The sequence below is a fragment of the Nycticebus coucang genome, chromosome 14 (assembly GCF_027406575.1).
Source record: "Nycticebus coucang isolate mNycCou1 chromosome 14, mNycCou1.pri, whole genome shotgun sequence".
Classification (NCBI taxonomy): domain Eukaryota; kingdom Metazoa; phylum Chordata; class Mammalia; order Primates; family Lorisidae; genus Nycticebus; species Nycticebus coucang.
Genome location: NC_069793.1, coordinates 51,998,137 through 52,010,779, shown reverse-complemented (window position 1 = coordinate 52,010,779; position 12,643 = coordinate 51,998,137). Strand labels below are relative to the sequence as shown.

General features: G+C 40.5%; 1 protein-coding gene across 1 annotated transcript in view; it reads left to right on the top strand.

Annotated features, from left to right (window-relative positions):
- The window catches only part of PARVA (parvin alpha), a 162,749-nt gene that overhangs the window by 126,024 nt on the left and 24,082 nt on the right, over positions 1–12,643 (top strand). Inside the window, exon 5 of the mRNA XM_053561060.1 lies at positions 2,132–2,272. Coding sequence (XP_053417035.1) covers positions 2,132–2,272 — 141 coding nt within the window. The remainder of the gene's footprint in view (positions 1–2,131; positions 2,273–12,643) is intronic.

Genomic DNA, 12,643 nt, shown 5'->3' with positions numbered 1-12,643 from the left:
AGGCTGCTTGAGAGAATTTATAAATCCACAGAACCTGTAGAAATTCTCTAGTGGGCAACCTCATTTTCAAAGACTCAGATAAGCTATAGTTACTTAAAAATAATATAAGCACTAGCATAACTATTGATGCATAGTAAAATTTAATTTGTAAAATTAAAATAAGGAGAAAGGACTTTTTTTTTTTTTATTGTTGGGGATTCATTGAGGGTACAATAAGCCAGGTTACACTGATTGCAATTGTTAGGTAAAGTCCCTCTTGCAATCGTGTCTTGCCCCCATAAAGTGTGACACACACCGAGGCCCCACCCACCTCCCTCCTTCCCTCTTTCTGTTCCCCCCCATAACCATAATTGTCATTAATTGTCCTCATATCAAAATTGAGTACATAGGATTCATGCTTCTCCATTCTTGTGATGCTTTACTAAGAATAATGTCTTCCACATCCATCCAGGTTAATACCAAGGATGTAAAGTCTCCATTTTTTTTTTAATGGCTGAATAGTATTCCATGGTATACATATACCACAGCTTGTTAATCCATTCCTGGGTTGGTGGGCATTTAGGCTGTTTCCACATTTTGGCGATTGTAAATTGAGCTGCAATAAACAGTCTAGTACAAGTGTCCATATGATAAAAGGATTTCTTTCCTTCTGGGTAGATGCCCAGTAATGGGATTGCAGGATCAAATGGGAGGTCTAGCTTGAGTGCTTTGAGGTTTAGGAGAAAGGACTTTTTATTTATTTATTTTTGAGACAGTCTCACTCTGTCACCCTGGATAGAGTGCCATGGTATCATAGCTCACAGGAACTTCAAACTCTGGGCTCTAGCAATCCTCTTGCCTCAGCCTCCCAAGTAGCTGAGACTACAGGCACCTGCTGCAACATCTGGCTAGTTTTTCTATTTTTAGTAGACATGGGGTCTTGCGCTTGCTCAGGCTGGTCTTGAACCCCTGAGCTCAGGCAATCTACCTACCCCGGCCTCCCGGAGTGCTAGGATTACATACAGGTGTGAGCCACGGCACCCGGCCTAGAAAGTACATTTTAAACATGTTTCAGAGTGTCGGTTCTATCAATCATGAATGATTTTATAGGGAGCAGTTTAGGTGAATTCCAGTGGTAGCCAACATATTTTCTATTAAAGAGTTGAAGGTAGTTTTATTCTTTATAATAGGTGAAAATATGAATGTAGATTAATAAAATGATTAGACTGTTTTGTACTTTTAAGTGTTTGGAACCACTGATTTATTTTTTTATATGGAACACTTTACGGGTTGGCATGTCATCCTTGTCTGGGAGTCAGGCTCATCTTCTCTGTGACCCAGAACCATTGATTTTAAAGCACACCATTATATAAATGCTACTCAGAAAAACCACTTCAGTTAAGCTATAATCTGATACTTAAGAGAAAGTCCCTAAAACTTCTTATTGCTTAGAATTTTTATTTGATCCTTTTTGAAGGTGTTCTTATACTGAGACACAGACGTGATCGTCTTACTGAGAGCTATGACCAAGTTCACCCTCATGGAGACAGTGATAACTCTTACATCTGCCCCCTGGCTGGCAGCTGTTGCAGGAGACCATAAGACACAACCTGATCTTAAGAATGTTAAAATGTGGAAAATATGTGCCTTAGAATTGATAAAACATGACACATTAAATAAATGACTTTCCAAATGGGTTTAAAAAGAAAGAAGATAAATACTTAAAACAGATAACTATGACTGGGAGTGATCCAGACAGTACTACAGGAAAGCACAAAACGCCTTGAATAAGGTCTGGACTGACTCTACTGAGTCTTTCCAAGCAGGGCACAGAGATATCCGTAAAGAGGCAGAATTGAAAACAAGGAAAAAGACCCAGAGTGATGGAAAAAGAGTTCCAACGTGACAGGTGAGCTTAAATGCCCCTGGGATCTTAAAATAGGGGGATTCTAGACAGGATCGCAAGGCTCTCACAGCACTCGCTCGCCATCAGGCGAGGAGGGGACGGCAGTGTGCCTCCCCAAGGGGTGCTCAGCATGCATTTGGTGGGCGTGGGCGTGCAGGTGCACGAGTGAATGGATGCGTGAATAAGTGAGTTAGGGTTGTCTGCGGCCCAAGATAACAGCTGTTCCCTTTTCCCTTCTCACCCCAGAGAAGCTTGAGAGTGAGAAGCTGAATGTTGCTGAGGTCACCCAGTCAGAGATTGCTCAGAAGCAAAAACTGCAGACTGTCCTGGAGAAGATTAATGAAACCCTGAAACTTCCTCCCAGGAGCATCAAGTGGAACGTGGACTGTGAGTTGTACAAAGGAAAACGGCACTATTAAACAACACCGGCTGTCCCCACCATGTGGCCTCCCCAAGAAGCCATCATAAGCTGGCAGGCCCCGGGAAGTTTCAAACTCATTTATCCTTGAGGGAGATGCTGCCTCCCCTTCTTAAAAAGAAACTTAACATACCTAAACCCTTAGAGAAAGATAACAAAGCTTCAAAATTCAGGGTCTCTTTTCTTAGAAGAACCTTTCCACAGAAACTTAGTGTAAGGTTAAGAGGGCAAGGAAACTCATTTTCACTGAACTGTCATACTTTGGAGACCCAGCACAACCTTTTGAGAAAGCTTTTGTCTCCAGCAAGTCAAGGCTTTGGGAAGCTGAAGTCCCCATGTTCAGGCAGTTAAGAACCAGGGAAGGAGGACTCTGCTCTATCTGTTCCAAAGCCTATACTTTCCACATGCCTTTCATTTCCTGGAGGAGCAAAGACACAGCTGAGATTGCAGGCACTGGAACAGGATTTTTAAATTTGGGTTTTCACAGCTAGTATAGCTCAATCATCAGCCAGGGGTGTTCAGCCCTTTTTCTTTTCTGCCGCCCATTGGAAGAAGGGTTGTCTCGGGATCACACATTAAATACACAAACACTAACAACAGCTGATGAGCATAAAAAAAGGCCCATGCCTACTTTTCACACACACCCATTTGGAAACCATGAGTTGATTTGCTCCCTTGAGAGCCTGTTGTCTAATACGCACTTCATGGATCCATATCAAAAATCAACATCAAATCATTGGATTAGGAGACTCCTATCACTGGATTCCAGAGTTGTTCTGTTCTTTTTAATAGGTAAAAAATATGAATTTAGATTAATAAACTGATGAGGCTGTGTTTTGCCTTGAAGTAATAAAGAGTATTTATTACCTTGTATCCAACATAGACAACTTAAACTGCACAACTCCCCACCCAAAAGCACCTTTCAAACTTAGGAAAGAAAAAGGAATCCTGGTAGCTGGCAGTTACAATCTCTTCAGTGGGTTGCTAACATCTGACATTGGGCCAAGACACCCAGCACCTCCTTCAGCATAATTACACCTGTGCTCACACAGCATGCCAAGCTACTCTGCACAGCAGCAGGGCACTGGGCACAAGGCATTCTCTGCCCACAGAGGGAGGTGCCTGATAGCAGGAGGAGGAGAGGCCGTGGCTCTGGGCCCTTGACACTGTCTTGGAGAGGGGTTCTGTTTCCTCATGTTCCAGCGATGCTGCTGGTGTTCAGTAAGGGAGACTTAAAGAGGGGTTGCTTATCACGTTGGGAAATGTGCATGCATTTTAGAAATCCACTCTAGTCATAAGCATGAAGACCTCTGCTTAGTTTTGTTCGATCCTATTTCCTACTCCTTTGAACATAGACCATCTCCTTGTACCCCTCCAAAAAAACCCACAACCAACATCATTTAACTTATTATGACACCCCATTGAGGAAAGGCTAGGATAGCAGGACGCAATTTTTAAAGCCACATCAAGAACACTGTCTTCAGAGGCTTTGAATGACTTGTTTGGTTCATGCTTACTTTAATTTCTTGTAGAGAAATATGTATGCGAAACATAATCACCGTTATTACTATTCTAATCTGTTTTCATTTTTTTGCCCATAACTGGTCAAATGAATGCACAGATTTGCTTGGTCAAGTCGTGGACAATATTGTGTTTTGTTATTTTTCTCTTAACATCATCACACATATTTTCTGTATGCCCTTATGGTCCTCACAGCTATAATTTTTGACAGATGCTTTTATATCCCATAGGGAAGTCCAATCCTAGGCTGACATTGGTCCTTTTAGGACGTTTCCCAGCACATTGCTAGTGACAGATAGCACCAATTTGTCTTAGCTTGTGCTTCTTTTTGCTTCTCTTGAATTATTCCCTTTAGAGAGATTTCCAGAACTGAGGATTACTAAATCAGAGGGAATAATTATCTCAGTAGCTAGTTCCCTCTGATGCCTTGGGGCTTTAAGAAGAGCTGGGTTTGTTTACGAGAGGCAGTGGTTGGTTCCATAAGGAATGTGGCAGGCACAACTCCAGGGGGAAGCTCTCTCTCCTCTCCTCTCCTCTCCTCTCCTCTCAGGTTTTCTCCCCGATGTAAATCTGAGAACATTGCATCATCACTCTGCTCAGGGTAAGGGTGGCAGGGACAGGCTGCTGAGTTACCAGGGCCCTTAATCTGGGGCTTCAGGAAGTTCTCTTTTTTTTTTTTTTCCTACTTCATAACAATTATTTTCATTAATGAAGAAAATACAAATAAAAGATTTAAATATTAACATCTATAATATTTATGTGCTTATTGTTTTACATATTTTAATATGTTTTTACATATTTTAAATGTTTTACATATTTTAATCCTTGTAAACATCAATCATCTGAAGTTGAAATTCTATTGTTCCCATTTTACAGGTGGAAAAATTGAGGCATAGAGAGGTTAAACTATGAACATAAGCTTCATGGGGGCAGGGATTTTTGTCATTTCACTGCTGTCTCCCCAGAACCAAGAAGAATGTCTGGCACATACCGAGCACAATAATATTTGTGAAAGGAGTGTCACTGTCCGAATCACACAGGGGATGAATGGGGGAGCCAGGAGTCAGACCTGGAAAGTTCAGCTGCGGAGTCTGTGTACTAAGCCCACACACATAAGGGGCCTACCTGGAGATAGGCACTGTGAACACTGCGGTGTGTTCTTCAAGTCATGTCAGGGGGATGGGGGAGCAATAAATAATAGTATTAATATGTAATGCTTTCTGTATATAACTTTCTTTTACAAAAATGAGATCAACCTGTTGATGTTGTTTGGAAGGTATATACCATCGTAAATCATCAAACAGTCTCATATAAACATTTATGGATCTATTATAATTTATTTAACCAATAGTGGATTTTTAGATTTATTTTTCATTTACCCACTAATATCAATATGGCTTACTGAGTTCTCTCTGCTTGTAGTCATAATTACTTCTTTAGGATAAATGCCTAGAAGTGGTAGTGTAGGGTATGTACAAATTTTAGATCAAATTACATAATGTGAAATTGCCTCCAGAAAAATTATACCAGGATTGGCACCCTCCCACCTGCAGAAGAGCTGCACAGGGACCCGTGATCGGCACCCTCCCGGACCTCCAGAAGAGCTGCTCTGCCATCTGCGATTGGCACCCTCCCGGACCCTGGTAAGAGCTGCACCGGGACCCTCCCGGACCTCCGGAAGAGCTGCGCCGGGACCCGCGATCAGCACCCTCCCAGACCTCCGTAAGAGCTGCGCCCTCCCGGACCTCGGTAAGAGCTGTGCTGGGACCCACTACCCTGCCTGCTGGGCCTTGCCACGCCCTGATGAGGAACTCTGGGAGCCGTGCATCCCCGTGTCCTCCTTCCTGTACCCTCTCTGCCTCCACACCAGCCTGCTCGTCTAGCCAGGGACTCTGGTAGCCACGTGACCTCCGGAGCCCTCCCTGCCTCCGTGTGGAGCCCTTCTCCTGGCCAACCAAAGACTGCTGGAGCCTTGGGCCCTCTGTGCCAAAGTCACTGGGTGCCAGGCACTCCCAGAACCATGTGCACCACCCCCTGCACTCTTGCTGGATCCAGGGGTGTCACACAACTGACCTGCTTCCACAACCAGAACTCCCTGGCTGGGGCAGCCCCATAAGAGCTACACAGGGTCACTCCCTACAAAGATCCACCAAAAATAGAGTGATCCCCCCAGGTCTAATCTCGGAGAGACACCACCCCAACTCTGAGGATGGTCAGAGGAAACAGTGAAAAACAATCATGAGACGAAATCAAAGGAAAAACTCTGGGAATATGAATAATCGGAGCAGATCAACTCCCCCAAGGAACAATGGGGCAGACACAGCACAAGATCCCATGCACAAACAAATAGCTGAAATGTCAGAAATCGAATTCAGAATCTGGATAGCAAATAAGATCTAATTAGAATTCCAAGCAGTAACCCAAAAGATGTCTCAAGAATTCAAAGACCAAATGACCAAAGATTTTGACACACTGACACAACAAGTTGCAGCCCCAAAGATCTGAGAAACACAGTAGAATCCCTCAGTAACAGAATGGAACAAGCAGAAGAAAAGATTTGTGACATTGAAGACAAAGTTTTCGAACGCTCCCAAACTCTCAAAGAGGAAGAGAAATGGAGGGTAAAAACAGATCACTCTCTCAAAGAGCTCTGGGATAATTCGAAGAAAACCAATATTCATCTTATAGGGATCCCCAAAAGCAATGAAGTGGCTTCACAAGGCACAGCGTCTCTTCTCCATGAGATTATGAAAGAGAACTTTCCAGACATGGCAAGAGATTCTGAATTTCAGACAGCTGACAGTTTTAGAACTCCAGCACGACTCAACCCGAATAACACATCCCCCAGACACATCATAATCAATTTCACTAAAGTTAATATGAAGGAGAAAATTCTGAAAGCAGCCAGACGAAAGAAAACCATCACCTACAAGGGGAAGAATATTGGAATAACTGCAGATCTCACTGCTGAAACCTTTCAAGCTGTAAGAGGATGGTCATCGACTTTTAGTCTCCTAAAACAAAATAACTTTCAATTCAGGATCCTGTACCCAGCTAAACTGAGTTTCATATATGATGGAGAAATTAAATACTTTAATGACATTCACATGTTGAAGAAATTTGGCATAACTAAACTAGCTCTCCAGGATATTCTCAGACCTGTCCTCCATAAAGACCAGCATAATCCTCCACCACAAAGTAAACCCACCCAGAAAATTTTGTTCAAATTCCAACTTCCACAGTTGCAAAAGGATTAAAAATGTCCACTGGACTCTCGAAAGGCTTATCAATATTCTCAATCAATGTGAATGGTTTAAACTGTCCTCTAAAGAAGCACAGGTAGGCTGACTGGATATGAAAACTCAAGCCAGATATCTGCTGCAGACAAGAATCTCACCTAACATTAAAAGACAAATATATACACAGCTATGACTTAACTTTAAAAAAATAAATAAATAAATAAAAATGTTTCTTCAAAAAAAAAAAAGACAAATGTAAACTTAAGGTGAAGGGATGGTCGTGTATACTCCAGGAAAATGGAAAGCAGAAAAAAGCAGGCATTGAAATCCTATTCACAGATGCAATAGGATTTAAACCAACCAAAATAAGGAAGAATAAGGAGGGACACTTCATATTTGTTAAAGGTAATGCTCAATATGATGAGATTTCAATTATTAATATTTATGCACCCAACCACAACGCACCTCACTTTATAAGATAAACTCTAACAGACATGAGCAACTTGATTTCCTCCAGTTCCATAGTAGTTGGAGATTTTAACACCCCTTTAGCAGTGCTGGATAGATCCTCCAAAAAGAAGCTAAGCAAAGAAATCTTAGACTTAAACTTAACCATTCAACATCTGGACTTAACAGACATCTACAGAACATTTCATCCCAACAAAACTGAATACACATTTTTCTCATCAGCCCATGGAACATACTCCAAAATCGACCACATCCTAGGCCACAAATCTAACCTCAGCAAATTTTAAAAAATAGAAATTATTCCTTGCATCTTCTCAGACCATCATGGAATAAAAGTTGAACTTAATAACAACAGTAATCTGCATACCCATACAAAAACATGGAAGCTAAGCAACCTTATACTGAAGGACAGATGGGTTATAGAGGAGATTAAGAAGGAAATCACCAAATTTTTGGAACAAAACAACAATGAAGACACAAATTAGCAGAACCTCTGGGATACTGCAAAAGCAGTCCTAAGAGGGAAATTTATAGCACTGCAAGCCTTCCTGAAAAAAACGGAAAGAGAGGAAGTTAATAACTTAATGGGACATCTCAAGCAACTGGAGAAGGAAGAACATTCCAACCCCAAACCCAGCAGAAGAAAAGAAATAGCCAAAATCAGAGCAGAATTAAATGAAATTGAAAACAAAAGGATTATACAATAGATCAATAAATCCAAAAGTTGGTTTTTGAGGGAGTTTTTTGTTTGCTTTTGTTTTTGGAGATTTTGGCAGGGCTGGGTTTGAACCCACCACCTCTAGCATATGGGGCTGGCATCTTACTCCTTTGAGCCACAGATGCCGCCCGCAAAAGTTGGTTTTTGAAAAGGTCAATAAAACAGATAAACCTTTGGCCAAACTAACCAGGAAAAAAAAAGAGTAAAATCTCTAATTTCATCAATCAGAAATGGTAAAGATGAAATAGCAACAGACCCCTCAGAAATTCAAATCCTTAACGAATATTACAAGAAACTTTACTCTCAGAAATATGAAAATCTGAAAGAAATCAACCAATACTTGGAAGTACGCCACCTACCAAGACTTAGCCAGAAAGAAGTGGAAATGTTGAACAGGCCTATATCAAGTTCTGAACTTGCATCAACTATACAAAATCTCCTTGAAAAGAAAAGCCCAGGTCCAGATGGCTTTATGTCAGAATTCTACCAAACCTTTAAAGAAGAACTAGTACCTATATTACTAAACCTCTTCCAAAATATAGAAAAAGAAGGAATATTACACAACACATTCTACGAAGCAAGCATCACCTTAATCTCTAAACCAGGGAAAGACCCAACAACAAAAAAAAATTATAGACCAATATCACTAATGAATATTGATGCAAAAATACTCAATAAGATCCTAACAAACAGAATCCAACAACACATCCAAAATACCATATACACCATGACCAAGTGGGATTTATCCCAGGGTCTCAAGGCTGGTTCAATATACGTAAATCTATAAATGTAATTCAGTACATAAACAAAATAAAATATAAAGACCATATGATTGTCTCTCAATTGACACAGAAAAAGCTTTTGATAATATCCAGCATCCCTTCATGATCAGAACACTTAAGAAAATTGGTATAGAAGGAACATTTCTTAAACTAGTAGAGGCCATCTACAGCAAACCCACAGCCAATATCGTATTGAATGGAGTTCAATTGAAATCACTTCCACTTAGATCAGGAACCAGGTAAGGTTGCCCATTGTCTCCATTGCTCTTTAACATTGTAATGGAAGTTTTAGCCATTGCAATTAGGGAAGAAAAGACGATCAAGGGTATCCACATAGGGTCAGAAGAGATCAAACTTTCACTTTTCGCAGATGACATGATCTTATATCTGGAAAACACTAGGGATTCTACTACAAAACTTTTAGAAGTGATCAAGGAATACAGCAATGTCTCAGGCTACAAAATCAACACCCATAAATCTGTAGCCTTTATATATACCAACAATAGCCAAGCCGAACAAACAGTCAAGGACTCTATTCCTTTCACAGTAGTGCCAAAGAAGATGACATATTTGGGACATTATCTAACAAAGGACGTGAAAGATCTCTACAAAGAGAGCTATGAAACTTTAAGAAAGAAATAGCTAAAGATGTTAACAGATGGAAAAACATACCATGCTCATGGCTGGGAAGAATCAACATTGTTAAAATGTCTATACTACCCAAAGCAATATATAATTTTAATGCAATTCCTATTAAAGCTCCATTGACATATTTTAAAGATCTTGAAAAAATAATACTTCGTTTTATATGGAATCAGAAAAAACCTCGAATAGCCAAACATTACTCAGCAATAAAAACAAAGCAGGAGGAATCACGCTACCAGACCTGCACTATAAATCAAAAGTGATCAAAACAAATTGGTATTGGCAGAAAAACAGAGAAGTAGATGTTCTCTATTCTGGAACAGAATAGAGAACCAAGAGATGAATCCAGCTACTTACCGTTATTTGATCTTTGACAAGCCAATTAAAAACATTCAGTGGGGAAATGATTCCCTATTTAACAAATGGTGCTGGGTGAACTGGCTGGTGAATTGTAAAAGACTGAAACTGGACCCACACCTTTCACCATTACCTAAGATGGACTCTCACTGGATAAAAGATTTAAACTTAAGACATGAAACTATAAAAATACTTGAAGAAAGTACAGGGAAAACTCTTGAAGGAATCGGCCTGGGTGAATATTTTATGAGGAGGACTCCCCAGGCAATTGAAGCAGTATCAAGAATACATTACTGGGACCTGATCAAACTAAAAAGCTCCTGCACAGCCAAGAACATAGTAAGTGAAGCAAGCAGACAGCCCTCAGAATGATAGAAAATATTTGCAGATTATACCTCTGATAAAGTTTTAATAACCAGAATCCACAGAGAACTCAAGAAAAGAAAAGAACAAGTCATTCCATCTCAGGGTGGGCAAAGGACTTGAAGAGAAACTTCTCTAAAGAAGACAGATGCACGATCTACAGACACATGAAAAAAAGCTCATCATCCTTAATCATCAGAGAAATGCAAATCAAAACTACTTTAAAGTATCACCTAACCCCAGTAAGAGTAGCCCACATAACAAAAATCCCAAAACCAGAGATGTTGGCGTGGATGTGGAGAAAAGGGCACACTTCTGCCCTGCTGGTGGGAATGCACACTAATACATTCCTTCTGGAAGGATGTTTGGAGAATACTTAGGGACCTAAAAATAGAGCTGCCATTCGATCCTATAATTCCTTTACTAGGTTTATACCCAGAAGACCAAAAATTACAATATAACAAAGACATCTGTACCAGAATGTTTATTGCAATCCAATTCATAATTGCTAAGTCATGGAAGAAGCCCAAGTGTCCATCGACCCACGAATGGACTAGCAAATTGTGGTACATGTATACCATGGAATACTATGCAGCCTTAAAGAAAGATGGAGACTTTACCTCTTTCATGTTTACATGGATGAAGCTGGAACATATTCTTCTTAGTAAAGTATCTCAAGAATGGAAGAAAAAGTATCCAATGTACTCAGCCCTACTATGAAGCTAATTTATAGCTTTCATATGAAGGCTATAACCCAACGATAGCATAAGACTATGAGGAAAGGGCCAAGGAAGGGGAGGGGAGGATAATGAGTGGTGTCACACCGACGGTGCATCTTAGAATGGGTACAGGCGAAACCTACTAAATGCAGAATACAAATGCCTACATACAATAACTAAAAAAATGCTATGAAGGCTACGTTGAACAGTTTGATGAGAATATTTCAGATTTATATGAAACCAGCACATTGTACCCCTTGATTGCACAAATGTACACAGCTATGATTTAACAATAAAAAAAGAAAGAAAGAAAAATTATACCAGTTTGTATTTGCACCATAGGACATATTTCGAAGACCAGCTCCCTTTTAAAAACTGTTTTCCAGCTGTAGAATGACAATTCCAGGACAGCAGCTACAGTTCCCAGCTTAAAAAGTGAAGCCTTGGCCCTTGCTCTTTTTCTGCACATTTCCATCCTGAGTTGAATGCATGCACATGGTGGCCTTAGATTCTGAAGAAGATCAGGGAGAAAACTCCCAGGAGATGCACTGAGAGGCGGCAGGGACGCAATGATATATGCAGAAATACAGTGCACGTGTATATATCCATAAATGTACCTGTTTACCTCATTCCTATTCTATTACTATTTATAACTGCATTGCCTTAACGATGTCCTGTGCATCAAACTATTATGTGGCTATGCTGTAACTTTTTAAAGCAGCAATTAATAAACCATGGTTGGCTGGTCCAACTATGGATTTCCAAGAAGAAACTCAGGCATCACTGGGGACAGGACAAAAAGCCATGGGTGGGCTGCAGCTAGCACTCTGGAACCCTCATTATCACATTAACCAAAGCAATTTTACTTTTTTCCAAGAGTTTTACTCATCAGCTTTTAGAAAAAGGATTTCTCTGCTTAATTTTTAAAAAGTTTGAAAACCACTGCTCTAAACCATCCTCTTGTTATTAGACATGTTTTTCAAAGTTTTTTTTTTTAAATGATAGTCTATTATACAATAGTTAACATTTCTGTGCACATTCTGTGTGTGAGAGAGAGACTCTGGAATTATTTCTTTTGAAAATATTCCCAGGAGGACAGAACATTCCCTGAAAGAGCCTGATGTCCATATGATGTTGCTCATCTATTGAGCAAAGATGGTGCACAGCGTTGCCAGGCTCTGAGAACAACCTGCTTGACCACAGCTTTCCTAGCATTATGTTTTGCCATTAAAGAGGGGAGGAATAGCATAAATGGTCAAGCCAGGTGGTGGGTGACAGTTCTGATCAGAAGAGCAAACCAAGATTTGCCCCTTCCCTTGGTGACCACACTATGTCAATGGGTCTGTCCCACTCCAGGACACTTTTGCTGAAGCCATAAATGTGGGTGAAACTTAGTTAACAGTGCTGGAAGGCCCCAAACTGAAACCTTCTGGAAGGCTAGGAGTTCAGAGCAGTGCAGCTATTGGTACTGGTGGTGTTGAGCTGCCATTCATAGCCAATAGAAAAACCTTCTTTGAAGTAGTGATGA